The following is a 22,980-nucleotide window of genomic DNA, read 5'->3' as shown; positions in this document are numbered from 1 at the left end:
GGCATGAAAAACTGCGCTAGATGTGGGACAAGACCGTCCCTATCGGAGCTCATTATAGGGCATAAAAAGCCGTGCTAGATGTGGGAAAGTGGGGCTGCCAGGCTCCTCTCCTCGGAGGAGGCAGAATTATTTCCCTGACATGCCTGCATTCAGCTCCATCGTCGGGGGGACTCTGGGGACATGCTGCGTGGGGCAGTGCAGCCTCTTGGCTGCTCTGAGCTGTGGAAGGTCTCTGGTGCCGTGTTTGGGGAGCAGAAGAGGCTCAAGGAGATGTTTGGTGGCGCTGCAGGGGAGGGGGGAAATACTGCTCTGGTAAAGCAAAACAAGAGTTTCTGAAATTCTGGCTGAGCTAGCCATGTTGGGGTTTTTTAATATAGAGAACTAAAATGGTTGGGAGGATGCTTGTTCTCTCTGACTCCTGCCCTCTCCCCCTCCAGCCTCGCTGGTGGGAACTAGGAGCTCCATGACCGGAGAAGAGAGAGCCAGCGAACAGCAACGCAGTTCCATTTGTTGTGCTGGCGTTGATACCACATCCCCAGTTTAATTAACAGTTACCATCGCAGCTATTCATAATGTTCCCGGTCTGTGCTCGTCTCTGACAACAACAAAAGAAGCCCCAACCCCTTGTTCTGCACCCTGGAACCCTGTGAACCCCCTGTTAAATCTGGCTGGAGCCCCTGTGTGTTTCTCTGAGTGCGTCTAGAACAAACATTTGAAGAGATTCCCAGTGGTATAATTGGTATAATCCAGATTTTTTCTCTTTTTTTTTTTTTTTTTTTGTGAGAGTGTCGGTATTTACGCTCGGTTTTCACAAGCCTGCACTGAAGCACGGTGGATCTAGACTAGCAGAGAGCACACAGCAGAGGCTTTGTAATCCTCAAAGTGCGAGTCCAAAGCTTCTCTCTGAAAAGTTGCTCTTTGGGGCCGAGTACATATGGGGACTTCTTGTTTATCCTGGCTTTCCTTTTAATTCTCTACAGTTCAGCCTTGGAGAGTTAATGGGACAGAAAAAGATTAAAATGCCCCTTCACACTGCCTGTCCCGATGGTCTCCTACCCTGATGTGTATCAGAAAGCTTAAGCAACCTCACTATCCCCTTAGTCCTTTTAAAGCCTTTGATCGCTGTACAATATCTCCTACCTGGCTTTTCTCCAAAAGGTGATAAACCCCGGTTTTGATTTTTAATTGGGGTAACTGATAGCAGGAAGGCATCTCTACAGATCTGAGAGCATCCTTCACACAGCTCCGGCCCATTATTCTGGTGCTTAGAGTCTGTCTGATGGAGGAACCTCTTCGCCCCCGACCCCGCGAGGAGGTTGTGGCTGCAGTTTTCACTCGTATTTTCAGCCCTTCTGGGACAAAGCTTGTCTCTGGCACTGAAGGAAGCGTTTACCCGTATTGACACACAGGACCGGGGTAGTTGCTAAGAATACAGCTCCCGTAATGCCATTCCAGCTTTGTGAAGGGATCAGGATAAAGCTGTAAGCTCCGTTTGGAGCCAGGAGTTGTCTCCATGGAAATGTGCCGGCAGGGCAAGGGGAGCAGGCTGGTGCCGAGCCTGTTCTCCGCTGTCGCAGCCGTGCTAATGTGCTGGTGTTGTCCTGGAGCCACGTTCTGCCGCGTCCAGGGCAGGAACGGTCAGGAGAAAACCTCTCCCGTGTCCTTTGGAGGTTGTGTGTTTGCCTCCTGTGCCTTTCGGTCCGTGGATAAACTGTGGGACCCCCTGCTTCAGGTTTTTTCTCTTCCAGTTTTGTGTTAGCTCAGGTTGCTCCGTGCGTTGCAGGTGGGGAAACTGAGGCACCGAGCCGGGCAGGGACTCTGAGACCTGCAGAATAGCTGCTGTAACCCCAGCCGTGGTTAGAAGCCTGAGAGGTTCTCTGTGCATTTGCCTCGCGAGAGGGGCTCTGGGACGCCTACCCGTTTCGGGGGCTGAGGTTCAGGCTTGCTGTGCTGGGGTGAGCGCTGCCTGCACAGAGCCTGCCCGGGTGGGAAAGAAATCCCCCCCCCAGCTGCATGGATCCTCAGCAAACGAAAGGCGACACAGGGGGGACATCTCCTACTTCATCTTCCCTCTTGTGGGGTTTTATTTTTCTTCCTTCCTGGGTTTTTTGGGGGTGAGGTTTCAGTTTTTCTTCGCCCGCCCTGTGCTTTTGTGGAAAAATCGCCCTTTAGGAGGGTCCCTGGGCCCTGTCGGGTCGGATCCCTTCACACCTCATTGCTCGTGCGCTGCTCGGGCCAGCGCTGCCTTTCTCCCGCGCTGGGGAGAGAAGCCGACGGGTGTTAAACTTTAAACACGGGCTCTGCGCAGTCGGTGCCTCCCGCTTACGCTTCTTTTTCTTGCGCCGTTCCCTCCCTTTGTGTGAGTTCACGCACGGAAATCCGCCGTTACCTGCCGAGGCAGGGAGGCTGGAGCAGGCTGGGCTCCTGCCCCCACCAGTCCGTTTGGCGATGGAGTTGGCCAAGACCTTGGTGGCACCAAGGCGAAGGGCTGCCCGGCTTCCTCGCAGGGACCATGCACAGCCACCGCTTTCCCGGTGCCCCGCTGCCTCTCCGGCCTCCGTTCAGCTTCTCCCTCCCCCTGCCATGTCGGCCGACGTCCTTCCTCTCTCTAAGTGCTCTCCCTTCTCCATTTGTGCATCCGCAGGTGCTGACAACGCTGGGGAGACGCTGTGAGTCCTGCTGACCCGGAGCCTTCCCGGCTGGGGCTGAAGGCTGTTGCAGAGGATGAGGATCCTTCCCAGCCCTGGGATGTCTTCGCTGGTCTCCCTCGTGAACCTCCTCTCCGTGCTGCTGATAGGCTGCGTAGCGGAAAGTAAGTGACTCTTGCTGTCCCCTTGCCCCTTTTCTTCACCCACTCCTGGAGAAGGACAGCAGGAACAGGCTCTAGCGCTTAGAGCCAGGAAAATACCTCCTCCTCCTTCTTAGCGTTAAAGAGTTGATTGTGTGTCTCAATTTCCCAGCATCTTTAGCTTTCCACCAGTGCTTTCCTGTTGTTCCCAGTACCGCTATAGAGGGATGTTACAGGGCAGTTAGGTCCTCACAGCCTGCTTTGGGTCTCAGCTCGCCCCTAAAGCTGCCGAAGAACTGGAGAGAAGGGGAGGGAGCTGCCTGACAGTTCCTTCTGGAGCCTTCCTCCCCTTCCTCCCCTTCCTCCCAGCCCCATCCCCACCCACTCACCCATATTGTCCTCTCCTGCTCTTGCCTTTCAGGCGTCTGTCAGACACCGGTGACCGTTGTCCTGTTACTCGCTGGGGTTGGATTCACAACAGCGTCCAAAGAAAGAGTATTATGTTTCTTCTTCCCCTGAGTGAACCGGTTCCAGTTTAACACAGTTTTTATCTTTGCTGCCTTTCAATTCTTGCTTTAAAAAATGAAAAGGGGAAGGAAAAAAAAAAAAAGGGAAGATTTTCAGTGGCTTGAATGTAATGTTCCTTCAACATGAAGGCTGATCACTCGGGATCAGTGGGGAATAGAATCTTCCAAGCTGATAGAATTATGACTTTTTTTTTCCTCCCCAGCAAAGCTGCTTGAAGCCGGTGAGAGGGCTGCTCTGGTCAGCGTAGCCCTTGACAGCTTTTAACGTAATCGCTTCGTTATCGGGGTTTATTAAGATGACGCGGTCACCGGGGATTGAATGGATCCTCGACCTTTTGTTGCTGGGAGAGTTTTTTTGAGCGGTGCTTTCTCTCTTCTCCGCAGTAGGCGAGTGGGGATAGATTTGCCCTTGTCTCACTCCTGAGTTTTGTTCGGTTCATGCTTAGGCCCTCTTTGCAGGGAGAGACGCTCGTGTGCAGAAAGATAAAGATTCCTTTTGTTCTTTTTCCATTTAATAAGCCCTGGAAGGGGGCTGGGCTCTGGGAGGTTAACTCCGGGGACACTTTTTTGGTGCGTAGCTGTGGGTCAGGCTGTACCTCAGATGGTGCTGCTGGTTCATAAAGACAGATCCGGGTTCAGTTTCGCAGGAACAGTGCGGTGGTTGGCAGCCAGGAACCTGGCAGAGCCTTTTGCCCAAGTATTTTTTCAAGGTCCTGGTTATTTTCCAGGGTCCTACAGCAGATACTCTGTAGGTTCTTGATGAGCGCCCGGGACAGATGTTAAAGCCAGCTCTGTGTCCCACCTGGGCTCAGGGTGGCCTTGTTGGCTCGTGAGGGTGGGCACCAGTGGTAGGAGGCTGCTGCCTGCCTTGGCTCCTGCAAAAGCAGGGGACTGCAAGCAGGAATCTCCATTCCTGGCTCTTTGTGCGGGAGAGTCAGGAGAGGAGGGGACGCTTAACGGTGAAAAATCCAGTGTTGGGGCTCCAGGGTGCCAGTCCTGCCACTGGTTTGCTGTAACACTCCTGGCCAAATCCCTTTGTCCTCTTGTTTTCAAAGTAAGCGGTGCAGCTTTGTGGGCACAGATGGAGAGTTCCTGTGTGTGCAAGTGCCTCTCTGTATGAGCAAAGCCCCGATTCATCTATTGTGATGTCTCAGTGCTGTGAAAACTGGAGTCCTTTTATTCTTAAGTGTACACCAAGCCCCGTGTGCTCCCTGCTGGGAGTGGGCACTCTGCAGAATCGGGGCTTCTCAAAATCATGGCCATGTGACTTCAGTTTTTCTGTGGGTTTGGTTTTCCCGGGAAGAAACGAGCATCTTGTCCGTCCCTGTTTTCTGTGGGGTGAGATTTGCTGAGAGATTCCAGCAGAGCTGGGAGATCCCACCTTCTATCTGACTGCAACAGAGCTCTTCGGGTGGAGATGTGCCCTCAGGAGGGGCTGGTGCTCATCAGGCACAGAAGGCACCAGTTGTGTGGCCCAAGCCCTGCTGAAATCTGTCACTGCTCAGCGGACACCTTGCTGCTGACAGCCAAGTTTCTCTCTCCTGTAGCTCTGCAGTGTCCTTGGATCCCGAACTGTGAGGTTTTATGCTTTTTTTTTCCTCCTGCTGGTCTCAGGTGTGCATACGGGAATTTGCAGGGTGCAGGACGTGGTGTCCGAGGCCGGGCTGCTCTTACCTGCTTGATGAGCAGATGAAATCGGGCCAGGCGTTCTCTTCTCATAAGCTGTAGCATCTCCCTGACCTGTTTGCCCTTGGGGATGCTCCCCATTAGGGGCCAGTCTTTGGGAGTTTCTCTGCTACCTCCTGTTGATGATGAATTTGATCGCTCCTGATTTTGGAGGGGCTGCTGAATTCCTCCAAATGGAGGGACCGTAGCATCCGAGCCGGTCCCCACCGAGGGATGCAAACAGCTTTGTCTGTCACAACGGTGGAGAGTGTGTGAGGAGCTGTCACTCTGTTCTGACAATGTCCTCTCCCATCAGATGGCCCTGGGCTCTCTCACACTGCCTCTCGCGTAATCCCTTGGCCGGCATCCATTTGGCTGGCGCTTGCCACGATGCTGACCCGATTTCCTGCCCTAATTCACCAAAGGGGCTGCCAAGGCCTTGCAGCCCCCGGGGCGAGCGGTGCCAGGCAGTGCCCCTGCCGCGGTGGAAAGCCCTCGTTGCAGGTAGGAAAACCCCCGGGACACCAGATTTTGGAGGGCACCATCTTCCCGGCTTCGCAGGGGAATGGTTCCCCTCGCAGCAAAGCGCGGGGCTGAAAGCTTGAACTTGCCTCCTCTTCCAGTGCAGCGCTGGAGGAGCCGCGGCCTCTGCAATCAAAGGACCATTAAAATACTTCCCTTGTTTCCTAGGCTAATTGATCTCAGTCAGTGATTTAAATCTTTCTATGGCAGGAACATTCTATTTAAAGGAAACTGCTATTTAAATTAAAAAACCAAAGCACCACACTGCTTTCAGCCTGCTGTTCTTCCTTGGGAAGCTGAAGAGGATAATAATTGAAAGGTACATGGCAGACCTGTTTCTTCTCTTTTTCTTTGGTTGCATGTGGACACTTTCTTTGTTTCTCCTGTATGGTCAAGGGCAGCCGTAGAGCTGGAAATTGCTAACTCCATGATTATTTTCTGTGGCCTCTCGTTAAATGGAATGTATTATCATTTTGTTAAGGGTTGAGCCGGTTGTGAGAGTAACGCTAATACTGCGGTGAGTCAGGGGAGGCCTTCCCCGGGAGCTGTGCCCTGATGTGCTGCAGGGCCAAGGAGGCAGGTCTGGTGCCCCGCGGAGCTTATGGAGAACCAGACGGCGCAGACAGACAGATGGGGTCTGAATACAGGTCCGGGGAGGGGAATACTTTCCCAAATTGCTGACGTACCTGGGCGCAGACCCAAGCCGTGCTGTTTCCCGGTCACGTCCCCAGCCCGAGTCATAAAACCTCTGCAGCGAGCGCCTTAAAAACATCTCATTTTGTGCACAGACGAGACGAGGCTCCTCTGGGTGGCTGTCGCTGGGCAGGATGTTTTCCTGCCCGGGAGCGCAGCTGGGTTTGACCGGGGCTGGGGGCAGTGGTCGGGTCCTTCTGCCCTCCTCTGCCACCCGAAGGAACAACGTGCCCGCTTCAAGTGCTCCTCAGTTGCAGATAAAAAGCCACTTACTGTATAGAAATGTGGTAATTTTTTATAACGGAAATCAGCATGCTCGCTGTTTTCAAGTGGATTTTTTCCCATTGATTAAACCTTTGCGTTTTACAATAGTGCTTTGCTAATTGGTACTTTGCATACACAGAAGGCTGGTGTGTGGCTCTCCGCCCCAGCAAAGATTTAATAGCAGATGCAGTAGCGAACATTACTTATTACTTAGGTTTCCTTCCTTTTATAAATCACGTTATAGAACGGTTACTAGCACACTCTGAAGTATTACCATAAATAATTAAATCTAAATTGCAATTGACAAAATAAAAGAATAAAGTCCCTTTTATGATGCATTACCCTGGCTTTCTTCCCTTTTAATTGCCCTTGCTCCCTCGTTAATTTGCAGAAGACAGTAATTCATGCCGGGCGTTCCGTGAGCTGCCATGCATCCGTGGGGGCTGGCAGCAGATGGCAGCAAGGGTCGTACCCCGCGTGCGGAGAGGCTGGAGAACGTGTGGGGTGGGTTGGGAGAGGAGCTCAGCTCCTGTAGGTCCATGTTCAGGCTGGCAAAGTGTTTTTGGGAGCTGATGCAATGGGGAAAGGAGTGTGGAGCGCGTATGCTCCATGCTGTGGGGATGATGTAGGAGCTGGTGGCTGACTGCACGGCTGGTCTCACTGAGATCCAGATCACAGCGACTTCCAGGTGTATCTGATTCCTCTGGGTGGTTCCTCCTGTGCTCTTACCCACAGAGGATTAGCCTCTGCGGCAGAGCTCACCGCTTTTAGCTCCGGAGGTCCTGCCTTTGATCTCTTGTTGGCCAAGACAGCAGTTGTCAGATAAGTTGGTACTAAAAATCAAGAAGACTCCACCTTAGAACTTGATAGACACATTAAGACGACATCAGTGGGAAGTGAATCTGTCTCCGCCGTGGGAGAAGCTGCTCGGTGTGTAAGTGTTGGAGACTGATTTGTGAAAACGCAGCAGCACTGTCCTGAGAGAAGGAGGGTGTCAAAATGCGGTGAGGCCGAGTTGCCCCACGGGCAGTTGAGGTACACGACAGTGTATCTGCTGGAGGGTGCTGCAGAAGGGCATTTTCCCCTTGGTGGGCTGGAGGGGCAGCAGAAGTTAGGGCTGAGGAACTTGGGTCTTTTTAGTCTGGAGAAGACTGAGGGGGGATCTGATCAACACCTATAAATACTTAAAGTGGGGGTGTCAGGAGGATGGGGCCAGTCTTTTTTCAGTGGTGCCCAGGGACAGGACAAGAGGGAACGGGCACAAACTGGAACATGGGAAGTTCCATCTAAACATGTGGAGGAACTTCTTTGCTGTGAGGGTGGCAGAGCCCTGGAAGAGGCTGCCCAGAGAGGTGGTGGAGTCTCCTTCTCTGGAGACATTCCAAACCCACCTGGACACGTTCCTGTGGGACCTGCTCTGGGTGGACCTGCTTTGGCAGGGGATTGGTGGAGATGATCTCCAGAGGTCCCTTCCAACCCCGTATCATTCTGTGATTCTGTGTGGTCGGTGGGGAGGTTGTGTGGTTGGTGGGGAGGTAGTGGAGTTTCTATGTGTGTTGCACGTGAGTAGAGTCTAATGGTATGCAAGAGGAGGCAGCGTCTGAAATCACGTCCACCCAGAAGGCAGAGGTCCCTCCTTCCCTCCCCGGCTCCACTCACCGCTCGTGTTAGGCAAGGAGACACCTTGCTGTCCTTGTTTCTGAATTGCCCTTTCCTCTGTCGCCTTCTCCGTCTGCCAGCTGCGATCTAGCCTGTGGTTGCTGAGGGTTCTGGACTAGTTGTTGTCTCACTCAAGGACACTGATTTAAGCTTCTGTGTCACCTTGTTTAAGTGCCTGATTAAATTAAACCTCTCCTGCCTGGATCAAGTGATGTATCTCTTTTTTCTTTTCTTTTTTTTTGTCTTTTCCTTTTTTTCTCTTTTTTTTACATAACTCAGATTGGAAAGTTTGTGCCTTCTATAGGACCAGGCGAGGAAATAAATCATCTTTTGAAAGAGCTTCCTTGGGGGCAAGGGAGGCCGTCACCTCCCAGGTCTCAGCTGTGCCCCACACTGCGAACGCTTATTAGATTAATCTCTGCTGAGGAGCACCTGGGGACAGCAGCAGCCACGGGTGTTTGGCACCCAGTCATGGGTGTCTCCTGGTAAAGGATCTTTTCCCCACCAGAGGTTCTGGCTGCTCAGCTTCATTAGATGGCTAAGTTAGGGGAAAAGAGCATCTGTTTGTTGTGTAAACGAGCGGCTTGTGTGAAAATGTCATCTACGTCCTATTTGTGATGGAGAAAATGTCTGTCTTCACCATACCTTGATGCCAAAACTAGGGCTTTTACTCTGTGTCAGGTTTTCCAGGAAGCCAATACTTATTTCTTTGTGACTTGCCCCTTCGGGTGTGCTTTTCACCCAGACAGTTCTTGCACGTGCTGCCAGGAAGGACAGGATCCTTCTGGTATCTCACCAAGACCCTGGGTCACATCAGCCTTTCCTCTGCCTGGCAAGATCTGTGTGGTGGTGTCTTTTGAAAACCAGCTCGATACGAATCTCCTGGGTCACTAGAGGGACTCTGCGAGGGTATTCCCACCCTTTCTGTGGCCTGGCAAGCCCATCAGAATTCTTAGAAGGCAAAGCAGAATGTTTTTCAAGGACGCCCGACCAGAGGAATGTCGTTCTTCAGCGTGCGTGGGATGGAATCTGGGCTCGAGCTGGCCTGTGAGACACAGTCTCTGAAGAACAGTTTTATTTACTCTGTGCCACTCTTCCCCTCCAGTCAAGGATGTTCTCTTGCAACATAATTGGTCCCAGTTCCCACCTTAGAAAGCTGTGATGTTCCCTGCACTGCAGCTGCCTTTAATTTTTTGGGATTGTTAAAGTTCATGAAAACAGTCACGTTTCATGCCATCTGCTGCGTGTGGTGGAGCAAACCATCACACGGGCTGGGTACTGGATCAGGAGCCGGGAGCGTCCTCGCTCTCTGAATGCACCTTCTCAACCCTCCTTCCTTCCTTTTGCTTCTCTAGATTTGCTTTTCTGAGCAAGGTCTCCTCTCGCCATGCCTGTTGTCCGGTGTAATTAGTCTCAGTCTTGGTTTGAGGTTCTCACACTGCAAACGCTAAATAGTCAGGTTACGGTTTGGCAGAGGAGCCACCTCTTCCGTCCAAGGGCACAGCAGATACCAGCGTGACCAGGGAAGAGATCACAGCTAACCCAGACCCGGAGGTTGCCAGGAGAGAGCATTATAAATATATCTTGGACGTCTGCTGCTAAGATTCTGAAAGGGGATATCGCAACGAGGGATTTGAACAGTTGACGGGGAAGGAGTGTGGGTTGACCTGCTTTCACAGGAGCGTTGCGTAGAGGATCTTTAGCGCGTCCCATCGTGTTGCAGACGTGAAACATTGCTGCTTCATACGGGGTGGGTTAAAACCAACGCCGCTAGTTTCATCTGTGATGCACAGAATCATTTCTGTCTCCTTTTGAGGCCAAGAGGAAAAGCAAACATTAAAAAAATAAATAAATAAATAAATAAATAGAAGGAGCTGCTGCTGGTTTTGCATTCTACAAAGTTTCTCCGAGTCCTCCAAACCTTTAATTGACTCGAGAGCATAAAATTGAGAAGGGGAGAGAGTGAGAGAGCGTGTGGAGTGGCGCGAGCGATTTGAATAATTTATTGTCCTTTGAAGTTGCAAGAGAAATTTCAGCTGCCTTGGGGAGTAATTTCTCCCCATTCTGAAAGGGTTTCTCCTTATTTTAAACTCATTCAGAGCATGATAGTTTTGCATTTTTTGCATAATTAATGAGCATAACTCCCCCCCTACTCTCACACAACCTCTAAAGAGTGGTGGGGTGGTGAAACTTGGTGGTTTTTTTAATTAATAAAGTCAAATTAATTTGCCTTTGTCCTCTTCCTCCCTCACCTCCGTAAGAATTCGTAGATTTATTCATAAATTAGTCTGAGAGTGCCAACACTTACAAATCTTTAGCCTGGACTTTGATTTCTTTGAATGAATTTCTAAAAGCCGGTGTAGGTTTTTTTCATTTCAGCTATTAAAGGTTGAGACTGGCTCTCTTGGGATCATCCAGTGATCCAGGAAGATCCTTCAGCTCTCATTTTCCTTGGTCTGTCTGCATCGGTAGGATCTGTTTGGTTTTGAGGCCTTTCTGTGTGGGTTTTTTTTTGATTCTTTATGAATGTTATGATGCTCCCCTTTCCTTATAAGATCTGCTAATTGTGGTTAATTCCGGTAGCTACCACTTGAGGGACTGCCTTCTCCTGAAAGGTTGCCCTGGTGCCTGGAGGGGCTGCGTTACAGCCTTTTGCTAAGAAGCCATCCCTCGCATCTCTTGGCAGGTGTTGAACACGAACAGAAACCTGTCCTACTAAAAAAACCCTCATCTTCCTCAATCACTGTCTTTGACAGAAGAGTTGAAGGGGTCCTTGCTACTGCTTTTCCATGTTTCCATTTCTTTCTTGCTCATGTCTTGCACTGTTTTTTGGGCTTGCTGAATCTCTACTTAACCCAAAGCTGAATTTTTTAGGCTCCCACTGCTGTTAGTTCTCAGCACTGTTGTTGGATTCTCGCTTTTTTTCTAATTTTGTGTTGATGCGCCCACTGCAAATCTGAATGATGAGCATTGTGGTCCAGAGACAGAAACTATAATGACTTCTGCGGTAGGAGCCAAAGTTCATAGAATCACAGAATGGTTTGGGTTGGAAGGGACCTTAAAGGCCACCCAGTCCCACCCCCTGCCCTGGGCAGGGACACCTCCCACCAGACCAGGTTGCTCAAAGCCCAGTCCAACCTGGCCTTGATGTTATTGGTATGATACAGGTCATGATTGTTACAGGTTGCGTTCTTCCATTAGCTTTTTTAGACTTTCATTTCTTGTTTTCAAGATCTCCCATCTTGAGCTCCCTTGACCAGTCCCAGTGCTGTTGAGCAGTACAAGCTCACAATAACTGTTAAGACCCAGGGTAAGGTGTGTGAAGATTGTGTACCCAGAATCTCCTTTTGTTCCATGGAAATGGGCTGAAGGCTCTTACCAGGGGTTGGATAGGAGTGATGTCTCAAGCTTTTGACAATAACCAAAATTCTGTGCGGTAGGAGCTGCACCTTGCCCTTTTCCTGTAGACCAGGAGACTTCCTCTCTTGCCTGAAAGAAAGAAGTAGACTACAGCTAGTAGGTAGAAGTAATATAGCTTTTATTTACAGGAGGAAAAGAGCAGAGTTTTATCAGACGATATTTTGTTTATCCAATGTACCTTCCATCCCCAAATGATCCCTGCAGGCATGTATTAGCTGGCAAATCTTGATGGGGATCATACATCTACCGTAGTGCTGCAGCCCCTCTGAGCGGCGATGCAAGGCAGGGGACCTAGCTCCATGTTTACATTTTGCAAAGGTCTTTGTCATATCACTAAACCCGGGATCAGAACTGATCTCCCTGATCACATCCTGGGGGCTTCTAGCGCTGCGCTTTCTCTGAGAGACCATGAGATGCAGAAGCTTGTAGCGGTTTGTTTTCCCCATTGCTGCTGACTCTGCTGTCACTTTTCGGTGGCTCAGGACCTCTGCCGGGCTATATTAAGATGGCACAACCCCCTGGGAGTTGGGATCCTTGCTCGTTAAGCTTTTTCTTCTTTCAGGCTTGTCCCATAGGAGGTGGTTTTTCATGCTCTGGTATCCCACATCGACTCTGATCCTTCAGTGACTCAAACAGAGCAGCGGAAGTTGAGTAAAGAGCCAAGTCCTTTCTCGCTGTGTCTTTTCTAGGTAGGGGGTGAATTGAGCTTCTCCGGGATGCCAATATCAATGACATGGCTGGAGCAGAAGCTGTCCTAGCAACACGACAAGGGGAGGGAGAGCTCCCTGCCTTAAGCTTCTGATTGCAAACAGTCTGGGATCGCTGTCACAACACTGATGGACAAGGGGCCCTCATTAAGTTCCCAGGATAGCTCCTTGGGTTTTTTGCTCTTGCTCTGCTCAGGGTTATTATGCCTTGTTATAGGACTTGTGGACAAATAAGGAATGAGATGTTGTTACAGTTGATGGAAAGCACTTGTGTACCCCCAGGGTCCTGGCCTGCCACGTTGCTGAGGCTGCGTGTGCTCCTGTGCTAGCTGGCCCTTCAGCGGCTGGTCCCAGGGCTGCCATCTCACACGGCAGTATCGCTTGTCTGGTCACAAGGAGCATCTTTCTTCCTGGCGTTGTGTTGTGGTGCCAGAAGGTGAATGAGAATCCTGGCCAGAGGTCCATCTGTGTTACCACTTACTTGCTCCTTTGCCCCTCGGTGTGATTTGTACCAGGAGGGAGGGTGGAAAGGCTCTGGGTGCAGGCACTAGGCAGAGAGAAAAGGATTTTGTATCCCCAAAGTGCCACTCTCTAGGGCTGGGACTGATCTGTGGCAGTGACAGACACCCTTTGAGCTATGGGGAAAGGCGGATCCTTTCCATACATTCGGATGTATGATGGTAGCCTGGAGAATTCCTGCCGAAACTGGGTGACTTCATCCTCGCTGCTGTTCCCATGTGATAAGGCATGGTCCCATCCCTGAAAACGAGCAGTTTAAATAGACCAGAAGGAGGGATTATGCTTCCCCTCCAGCAGGCAGGATAACGTGGTTTTTCTCACCTTGGGTGTCAGAACTAGGAATAGATCTTTGGTAGCCTTAGTCTCATCCTGCCTCCACTGCCGCAGGCTCGTACCTCCTCTTCCAAAGGGTCTGGATTGCAAACAGGAGCCTGAAGGCTGTGTGGATGTGCCAGATCCCCAAAATTACAAGCCTCATGGCAAGAACAGCTTGATGTGTGCTGGCTGCGATGGGTCTGCTTCATCCTGGCTGAGGGGCAAGGTGGGACTGGCGTCAGCAGGGAGCGGGTGTTGGGGTTGTTGGACAGCTGGTGTGACAAAGGTGTGTGAAATGTGTTCTTGATCTTTCTCACCTATTTTCTGCTCGTGTTAAATCCCACGCTGGGTCGCATCCTTCACCGCTGTCCTTCCTTCTCTGGGGCCTTGCAAGAAGGGAGAGGGGGTGATCTTTCAAGTGACATTCCCTCGTGTCCAACAGGGGAAAAAGCCTGCATTCACCTGTGTATAACCCAGCTTTTCTGAGTCAGGTGGATGAGCAGCAGGGGAATAGCAAGGTGGAAGTATTTAACTTCTGAAAAAATGTCCCCGATCTTTTTTTACCCTCCTTTGCCCAACCTTGCCAGTCCCATCTCCCTGAAGGGAGCCAAGAGCTGCTGACAGTAAGAGGAAGTCTCTGTCTGAAGCCTATAATTATCCTGTCTGCCTTCCCAGAAAAGGCCAGTTGGGGAGCGAGCGCGCTTCTGTTTCATGGACAAGCCCTGTGTTCTGCTGCCTCCCCAATTACTGCTTAATGGACTTTTTATGATGATAAGACGACTGGGTTGGGGAGAAGTTATTGACGGGGAAATGGAATATAATTCACTCCCTGTTTGTTTTTTCTGTCAGAAAAACCCTCATTTTAATTTTATTTGTGAGGCACTGAGAAACAACTCTTGGAAAAAAAGTGCAAGATCTGTCAATAAAACCCTGGATTTCAAGGGGACCAGAGTCTCTGCAGAACCTCTCCAAAGGGTGTTTTCAATCTTGTTGAGTGTCTCCATAGAGACCCTCCCCACAGCCTGCATCAGTCCTGCTCCCAGTTTGCGGCTCTCACTCCTCTCATGAAGAAAAATGTAAATTATGGAGCCATCTTTTTTGCCTCTACCCCTCTTGCAAGCTCCCCCGCTCCCTAATGCCGCTGCTTTGAAATACGTACCCATTCCAAACATCGCATTCTTGCTCCCCACTCTCCATCTGTCTCAAATTTGGCTGCTCTCTCCTGTTTTCATCTGCTCCGTGGTTTGTCTCCTCTATCTAATCTTCACTTCCTTGCTCTGGTTCTGAACACCTCCCTCCACTCCATCTTGTTCCACTTCTCTTGCATTTTCCCTGTTGATCTCTCCTTATCCCCACCAGTTTTCCCATCCTTTCTACCCTCTGCTCCCCTCTTTAGCTCCCCTTTACTGGTGTGACAAAGCTGTTCCTCTGCTGCTCCCGGGCCGTCCCCAGCTGCTCAGCACTCCCATCCCCATCCCTCAAATCCAGGACATGCATCTGCTGCATGCAAACAGACCGCAGCAGTACACATGTGTAAAACACGTCTTTCCCAAACTAGCAAACAAACACTCGGCTCATGGCTGGACCCGGATCTCGCGTTCCTGGAGAGGTGCTTAGGAGGGGAGATGAAAGCACTGCCTCCCAAGGCTGTAGCTGGGGGAGTACCTTCTGCTCCTTCTCCCATCGTGAGCCTGTCAGCAGTTGTGGAAAAGGGAGATGGATTTTCACCAGATCAGCAGAAAGTTTCAGCCCAAAAACCAAAGGGAAGGGGGAGGAGGAAGAGGGAGGAGGAGGAGAAGAGGGGGCTTTGACCCTTTGTGTGCCAGTGAGAATGCCATTGGATTCCTTGAAGTTAGCGAGGGGTGAGAAATAATGGAGAGAAGTCCCAGTTCAAGCTACCATGACCTGCTTGTTGGGAGATTGAAAAGCTTTTGTCTGGCTTTTGTTTTTTTTTTGTTTCTTCTCACGCCAAGAAGTACATGTGGAAGAAAGTCTCTTGAGTTCTGTTTCTAGTGATTTTTTTTTTTGTGGCTATTTTCTTTTGTTTGTATTTTTCTTCTGTTTGCATTTAGAGGCTGTAGTTGTGTGCAATCCCACCTAGGGTGTTGAGTGCCGAACAGGTCTGTTCGGAGACCATCCTTTGCTCCAAATTGCATGTAGTGTCTAGACCAAGACAGGCAGGTGTGAGAAATGAGGGTTGTCACCTCCGCGCTACGTGTGGCAGACTGAGGTGTGGGGAAGGGTGAGTGCCCAAGGTCAGCCGAATTTGCGTCAGAGCCAGAGACCTGAATCCCGATTATGGGAATCATCTGGAGCCTGGAAGAGTAAATTGGGGTGTGCTAACGCTAACGGCAAAATAACATTGACCGTAAATGGCTTAATGGTCTCCTCTTTTAAGTTTGCTCTTGAAAGGTAGATGTGCATATAGACAGATAAAAGGGTGAATTTTGGTCTGTTTGGTATTTTTGAGCTAGGGTAGAGGCTGATGATGGCTAATGTACCCTGAATCTCTCCAGTAGTGTGGGCACGCTCTCACGGTGGGCAGCTCTGCAGGGAAATGTCAGGCTCGGCACCACGGGGCCATTTGTTGAAGATCGACCAGGAGTGATGGGCAAAAGGATGGCTGCCGTGCGCATTGGGGAAGGCTATGATAAGCTGGCCAAACGGCAAGAAAATGGCCTGCCTGCTGTGCTCTTGCTTTTGCTTTAGTTTTAGCGGCGGGTCTCGGGTACAGCAGCGAACCCCTGCGTTCCCCGGGGTGGGGATAATGGGTGTTTATTCACCGGCCAAGGAGGAGCTGAAACCCCACACTTGGTGTGTCGGCGCCATGGGTCAGCGGGACCGGCGCGTGGGCTTCCGCCAGAGGAGGAGGACGGCAGGGACCGGCGGCACCAGAACTGGAAGCAAAGCCTTTTAAAATACGCGGTTTGTAGCTGGCTTTCTTTTGTCTCCGTGGATGGCTGCCGCTGTGGGCGAGGGGCCCTTTGAGCCAGGCTCACGCTGCTCTCGGCGCTGGGGCCAGATGAAAGAATAAGTTGTTTGTCTTTATTTGTTCATTGTGGAGGTGCTTTCCTGGGGGTGGTGTGAGGGGGCTGCAGAAGGCGGGGGTGTTAAGCACACACAGAAGTGCATTTTGCCATCTAAAATCCGCAGTGGGTCCTGGCAGTGGGGCTGGCGCTGGGGGGTCAGGAGGGAGCAGAGATGGCGAGACGTCTGTCTGCAGCCCCCTCAGGGAGAGCCTGCGCCGCGAGGGGCTGGTTTACACACACACGGCCCGTTTCCTACCCAGAGCTGGGGCAAATCGTACAGTAATATGGTCAGGGACCATCCTCGGAACTTTTCCTTGGCAGCTGTGGGGCTGAGGGGACATGAGTTGGGCCTTCTCTGAGGCAGGAGTCAGGCCTGTTACTATGGCGGTGGCCTCCAGGCCTCCCCTGTGGGGAGCGAGTGGAAGACGACACGACTGACATGTTGTCCCTCTCCCTGTGGGAGCAGCTTTCTTCCTCAGACCTTCCCCAGAGCTGGGGTGCTGTATCTCAGAAGGGAGGAGCAATTTAGGTCGCAGTTAGGTCTCTCAGCCATTTTGGCAGCAAAGTGCGTGGGGTGATCTCTTCCCCCATGGCGGAGAGGAAGAGGGCTGTGTGCCCCTGGCCAGGCCTGCGTGTAACGGGACTGAGGGTCCTCAAGAGTGTCATGGTGTGGGCAGGGTCTGGCTGTGTGTGTGTGTGTAGCCCAGGCTGGGGGGACAGGGGCTGTCTTCAGTCTGCTCTCGTTGGCCAACTGCATATATTGCCCAAATTGTCCCGTATTCCTGAGCCAGCATCCTGGCTGAGGGCAGTGGGAGGATGTGAGGGTATTGATCTGGCAGGCTGACACGAAATGCTTTGAGAAACAATTTTGTCTCGGGAAGGCCCAGGGGAGTCAATATTTCCCCACCAGGACCTGCCTCTCCTTCCCCTCATTCGGGTTTACACTGGTCAGCCTTCCCTGAAACTGCCCGGGGAGGTGGGAAGTGGGCTGGCGGCTGCCATACTGGTTTGACACAGCCCTCTCCGCAGCCAGGGCTCCATCCGACTGCCTTAGCTGAGCTGATGCTAGTTCTCCCCTCAGCTTTTCGGGCTGTCTCTCACATTTTGTGGCTGGACCATTCTGGGGGAGTGTGTTGAAAGCTGCTCCTACCCTGTGGTGTGGTCTGCAAGGCTAAATGCATCCCTGCCCTTCTTGTCCCTCCATAAACCCACCTGCAGAGCTGGCAGGAGGGGCAGCCAGCTCGGTCTGGAGACCAGGCTTACAGGGAGCAAGGAAGAAGGATCCATGGTGCAACCTCACAACTGTGCTTTTTCTTTTTCTCTCCCCTGCACCCCGCTCCCCTTCAGCTGTCAGCTCAGATATGTTAAGCCCATTTGTGCTTCTGCCTCTCTCCCACCCCTCAAACCACCTCTGGGTTCTCCATCCCTTTCTCCGTCTTTGGCTTTTGATGTTTCAGACAGGCATATGGTGGCCAGCCTGTCTCCCTCGCTCCTCGTCCATCACCCGCTATTCACCATGGCAGCAGTTCCTGAGGGACGTTTGGGTTTAAAGGGTGAGATGTCCCCTCCTTTTCCCTACTCCTATGCCTTTCAAGCTTTCCTTGCTGTAAAGCTTCTCTGACTGTTTTGTCATCTGTGTATCGGTAGCAGGGAGATGTTGGGGTTTTTTTTACATGACTGCATTTGAAGAACTTTTTCTGCTTTGGTGTCGCATGAAGGAAGGAAGGAAGGAGAGGGGAGGCAGCAGCGTTTTCCTCTTCTGTGAGGAAAGCTGCCTTGGTGTGCAGCCTTGTACGTGGGCTGACGTCGTACCATGCTCTGGGGATGAGTAGGACACCCCACCCCTGTCACCTCGCAGCTTCTTCTCAACGTCTGCGTTAGAATTCGCAAAATCCCAGCAGCAAATGTGCGTCATGTCCCTTCTGAACAGATGCCGGTGCCGCCCATGTTTCTCTAGGCCTGTGCTTTGGAAAGCAAAGCCAACTGGAGGTTGTCGGCACAGGGGTTGACCGGGAGGGTGAGCGCACGGTCCCATCAGCGGTCGGGGAGGCAGGGCAGGGGCAGAGCTGTCTGGAGGTTAGGGCAGACGGTGTGTGTGCTGACCATCTTTGCGGATGCAATTACAGAGCCCACGGGATGGATAGTGAATATGTGTCTCTTCCTTACAGTCCGTGGCAACTCTCCAGCGTGTCGCTTGCCCTGGCTGTTGCTTTTGGGAAGTGCGTAGGCGGTGGGCAGGAGTGAAAGGTTCAGTTGGACTTGATGGCTTTCCATGAAGCTGTAGAGAAGAATCACAGGTATACATAGCAGCCATCCGGTCTTTTCAACCTTCTCTCCGGAAACCCAGACCCCGCAGGAAACCTCTCGTAGTAGGAAAATTCTTTTAAGCTTCAGGTTTTTCCATTCCTGTTTTGATAATGCAAAAAGCCAGGTTCTGCTACTTTGTAAGCAGAAAAAGAGGAAAAAGAAAAATCTCTTGTGACCACTGGAGCTAGGTGGAACTCAAACTCAGTCTTTCCAAGACTGACTTGCTTTCAACTATCCATGAGGGGAGATTGGTGAAGTGATATAAAAATCTCCTGGACTGCAAGTGTGTCATCTGGAAAATGCCTGTCTCTGATTTTTATTTATTTCCTTAAAACTGAGGTCCTGCAGTCTTGGCAGATGAGGGGAAACACATAAGCCCCTCTGAGTGGGCTGATAGTGCTTCACTTTCACATGGCACCTTTTTCCTGCTTTTGGAGCCTTTCGAAGCAATTTGCAGAGCTGAAGGCTGAATTCTAACTGCGTGTTTCCCTGCAAGCTGGACCTGGCATGGCAGAGCTGTGGCAGTCCTACGCAGCACGTAGGAATTTGTTTCAGCTCTGTATCATCACCACCTTGCCTGCGATAGCGCTGGCTTTCTCTTTCCCAGAGGGGAGAGGGTTGTTCTGCGATTGGCGTGGGCTGGAGTGACAAGCGCTGCAGTGACTAGGGGTGATGATTTTAAAATCAACAATTTAGCTTTGATTTTTCACCAATTTTTCCAAGTGAGTAGCAAAATCTAATAGATTGATAGGGATTTTTGTTTGGTTTCTTTTCTTTTGTCTCTCACTGTCTGAGTTTGTCGTAGGCAGTTCAGCGTTGCAGAGAGCTCAGGAAAGCAGTGTTCACAGAGCAACTCAGCTTCCCCCTTACCACTCACTGAGTCAACAGAGGTCCCCAAAAAGGGATGCTGAGCAATGATTCCAGGTTCACTAATTTTTGGAGCACCATCCCTTTCTTCAGGACAGAAATAGAACCTCATTTTCCTCCTCAGCTGTGCTGTCATCGTACCACTTGCACCCATTTAAATGTATATGTGACATTAAGGATTATTAGGGGCTTTTATTTTAAGAAACGAACTCGCATCAATAAACTGTTCTTAAAAGCCCTGGATGTTTTTGACTGTACCTTCAGAATTGACTTTTGCAAACTCTTCGGATATTGAACTGAGGAGAAGAGAGGAAGGAAGTCAGGTTGCGGGCAGAGGGAGCATTTTGTATTTTAGCCTGAAGCAAAGTTTTGGGTTTGCCTTTCTGAGATGGAAGACAGATTCCCCAGTGCCAGTACCTCCAGTGGGACTTGCTTGATAACCTTTAGCTGTAACATTGCAAAGAAGACTTTGACCTCTAAATATAGATTTGGATATTTATAAATCCGATGCTTTGTACACACAGCATTCGGTGGGACGTAAACAGCTCCAGCAAATTGTATTTACCTCCAGCATGGAAACAAATGCTTGATTGCATCACATGAGCTTGCTCGGTGGCTTTTATTTATATACTGCTGGCTACACCAGGCAGGGAAGGGAGGAATGCTTCCTTTTGTCTTTCGACCCCTAAAAGACCCTGGAGACATCTCTCTAGCTTCCATTTGCCCTCTTCTTAAGCTCTTTGGTAGGCTGTTTACATCTTATTTTATAGACTTTGAGTATATACACATAAATATACACGTTTCAGAGTCATGTGGTCTACTTTTCTCAAGAATAACAGACGGCAACTTTATGATCTGAGTGATTTTATTTGAACACAGCTGTGGCCTTGTGATTTAAATATTTCAATAAATTTTAAACTAACTAGATGAGAGGAAACTGTGCAGGGAAAACAGGTTAGAGCACGGAAGGAGGATTCCCTGAGGGCAGAGGCAATATGGGCTCTGCACGAACGCTCCTGGCCTCATCCTCCTCTCATCAGAAGGCCCTTGAGACCTTCCTTGGTCAGAAAGTCCATCCCAGCATCCTTTCCCCTCCTTGCAGAGATGCTCTTGAAGGCAGACACGGATGGAAATCAGCGGCAGGGGGTGAGGGAGAGGTGCTGCAAGCTCAAGTGGTGTTCCCTTGGGTCCAGGCTGGCTAAAATGCAGCCCCAGGCTCTGAGTGTGTTTGTTCAGGCATCATTGCACCTTTGAGCATCTGGTTATGAGAGGAGTTTGAGGAGCTTTTGGCTTCTTCCTTTAGCGGTGTGAATTCCTTGGGTTTCTCAGATGTCTCATGATGCAGAGCGGGGAGGAGAGGGGAAGGGGAACTGCGGGAGCAGACGGCAGACTTGGCTGCCATGCTCTTGGTCTTGACAACTGGATTGCTTTGAAATGATCACAACTTCGGTTTGTTGGGCTGTATCCTGTCTACTTACCTGTTCCAAAGGATGGCGTCCCCATTGCTGTGTAAATGGGCCAGCGAGGGCCAGGGGAAAGATTTGCAGATCTACAAGCCAAGGAGGTTTCATGTCCCAAAGCCACTGGCATGAGCCTGTTTCACACCATCATCCTCAAGATCTCCTGTACTCCATTTATTTCATGGTGCTTCTTCCAGCTTTTGCCCCTGCCTTGGCTATATTCCTGTAAATCTCCCCCACTCCTTTGTGTTTTGTCCATCTGCTAGGATCTGGCAAGTGCAGTTCAGTGTTTCTACATGTTGTTTTCAGCTCTGCCAACTTCTGGTGATGATCATTAGATGGGCTTTGGAAGGGCAATTTCCCCTGTACAAAACCAGTTTATAAGTCCACTTTTCAGAAGTAAGAGAGGCTTTGCAACATCATCACATTGAAATCTCTTTGTAGGATCAGGCCCTTAATCATTTTGTGCTGTAGCTTCTTCATACGTAAAACGGAGGTAAAGACTGTTTGTTCCTAAAAGGTCAAGGGGTTTAATTTCATCTGGGATCATTAGAGAATAGCAGTGATAATGCTACTGCTAATTACAAACAGTGTCTGTTAGAGTTTTTCTTTCCTTGTGCCAATGATGATACTTCTTTTTGTCTTAAAGGTCCCCCTGTTTTCATTAAAAAACCTGTGGACCAAATCGGTGTGTCAGGAGGGGTGGCCTCCTTCGTATGCCAAGCGACTGGAGACCCAAAGCCACGGGTCACCTGGAACAAGAAAGGGAAGAAAGTGAACTCTCAAAGGTTTGAGGTAAGAGATGTCCTTGAAATCTGTGTCTGTGTATGTATAAAGAGAGAGAGACTGACACAAAGCAGCTAATGCTCTTCTTTGGCCATTCTGAGACCTGATAATGAAGGGAGGATTGGAAGGGGAGGAGTTTTAACAGCAGAAGGAGTGAAATGCAAGCTCTTGGCTGTGTCAACAGCTGGGTTTGTTCCAAAGCAAGAGAGAGCTTGTGTCACTTACGTTATTGGAGTTTTTTCTTTTGTTTTGTTGGGTTTTTTTCCTCTCCTGGGATATAATATAAAGCTGCCTTCTTCCCTCCCTAAGAAACCCCAGCTAAGCTAGTACTTCTTCAGCTCTGTAAATGCACCTTTCATACCCATCCATGGCTCATTATTTTAACCCTGGGACAGCCTGGAGTAAACATTACAGTTGCTGGCAACCAGACCCAAGCAATTGGCATTGTTTAGATAGAAATGAGAGTGGAGGAACAAGGACTAGGAGGTCATCCTGTGGAATTTGCTGTGGGACTCAGCCCTGCCAGGCAGCTGTGTGCTGAGAGGAGCTTTGTGGTGTCAGCTGCCTGTGCAGATGGAAGAACAAGGCGGGGGTTCATTTTTATTTTGTTTTTGCTTGGGTCTCTTTCCTTCTCCTTCATCACAGTTGTGCTCTGAACTCCCACCCCACACACACACACCATTGCTATGGCTCGTTCTTACAGAGCCGTTTTGGTGGGTCAGTGGCCAGGGAGGGGGTTTGGTGTGGGACAGTTCTCTGTCACCTCGAGGTCAGTGGGGAGAAACAAGCTGACCATGGCAGTTATGCGTAGGGATTGTAGGGCAGCTGCTGAAGTGTGCTTGTGAGTGTGTGTGCTTGTATATACACTGATACCTCCTTTAGAAGCAGAAGTGAACCTTCTACTTGCAACCCAAGGAGGCTTACTATGTGTGTGTCTCTTTTTCCCTCTGTCCTCCAGACAATTGAATTTGATGAAAGTGCAGGTGCTGTTTTGAGGATCCAGCCCCTCCGGACTCCCCGGGATGAGAACATTTACGAGTGTGTTGCTCAAAACCCTCATGGGGAGGTCACCGTCCATGCCAAGCTCACCGTCCTCCGAGGTAAAGAGTGTGTCTGCCTCCACGTGTCAGTGTCACAGGGGAGAAGGGACCCTTCAGCTTCTCCTTTCCTTCAGAGGAGTGGGAAGGCTGTCACAAAACATGTGGCCAAGGCACAAAGTCCTCCTTTTTGCGGTTTGTTCTGACCTGTCAGATCTGTTTGCTGTTACTATCCCAGAGAATCATAAAATTGCTGTGTAAGAAACAAAGCTAAAACTGAACCACTTTGACTGGATGATGTGCTGAGGTTCATTCCAACCTGAATTATCCTGTGAGTCTCTGATCTTCCCTCCTCTCTGATAAACATTCCTTCCCCAGGTTTATGAGCAGGACCAGAAAATCCCCATCATTCTCC

At 50.3% G+C, this 22,980-nt stretch overlaps 1 protein-coding gene across 3 annotated transcripts in view; it reads left to right on the top strand.

Annotated features, from left to right (window-relative positions):
- Positions 1 to 2,539: 2,539 nt before the first annotated feature.
- PTPRS (protein tyrosine phosphatase receptor type S) overlaps positions 2,540 to 22,980 on the top strand; it is a 100,305-nt gene continuing 79,864 nt past the window's right edge. For 2 of the 3 annotated variants that reach the window (XM_074163560.1, XM_074163558.1), the window contains exons 1-3: positions 2,725 to 2,812; positions 21,392 to 21,537; positions 22,487 to 22,628. In XM_074163560.1, coding sequence (XP_074019661.1) covers positions 2,725 to 2,812; positions 21,392 to 21,537; positions 22,487 to 22,628 — 376 coding nt within the window. Of the gene's footprint in view, positions 2,586 to 2,644; positions 2,813 to 21,391; positions 21,538 to 22,486; positions 22,629 to 22,980 lie in introns of those variants that run through there. The other variant, XM_074163559.1, reaches the window with a different exon arrangement.

The sequence above is a fragment of the Numenius arquata genome, chromosome 25, assembly GCF_964106895.1.
Source record: "Numenius arquata chromosome 25, bNumArq3.hap1.1, whole genome shotgun sequence".
NCBI classification, from domain to species: domain Eukaryota; kingdom Metazoa; phylum Chordata; class Aves; order Charadriiformes; family Scolopacidae; genus Numenius; species Numenius arquata.
Note: the sequence above shows the minus strand (reverse complement) of the source record. Positions and strands in the feature narration are given on the sequence as shown.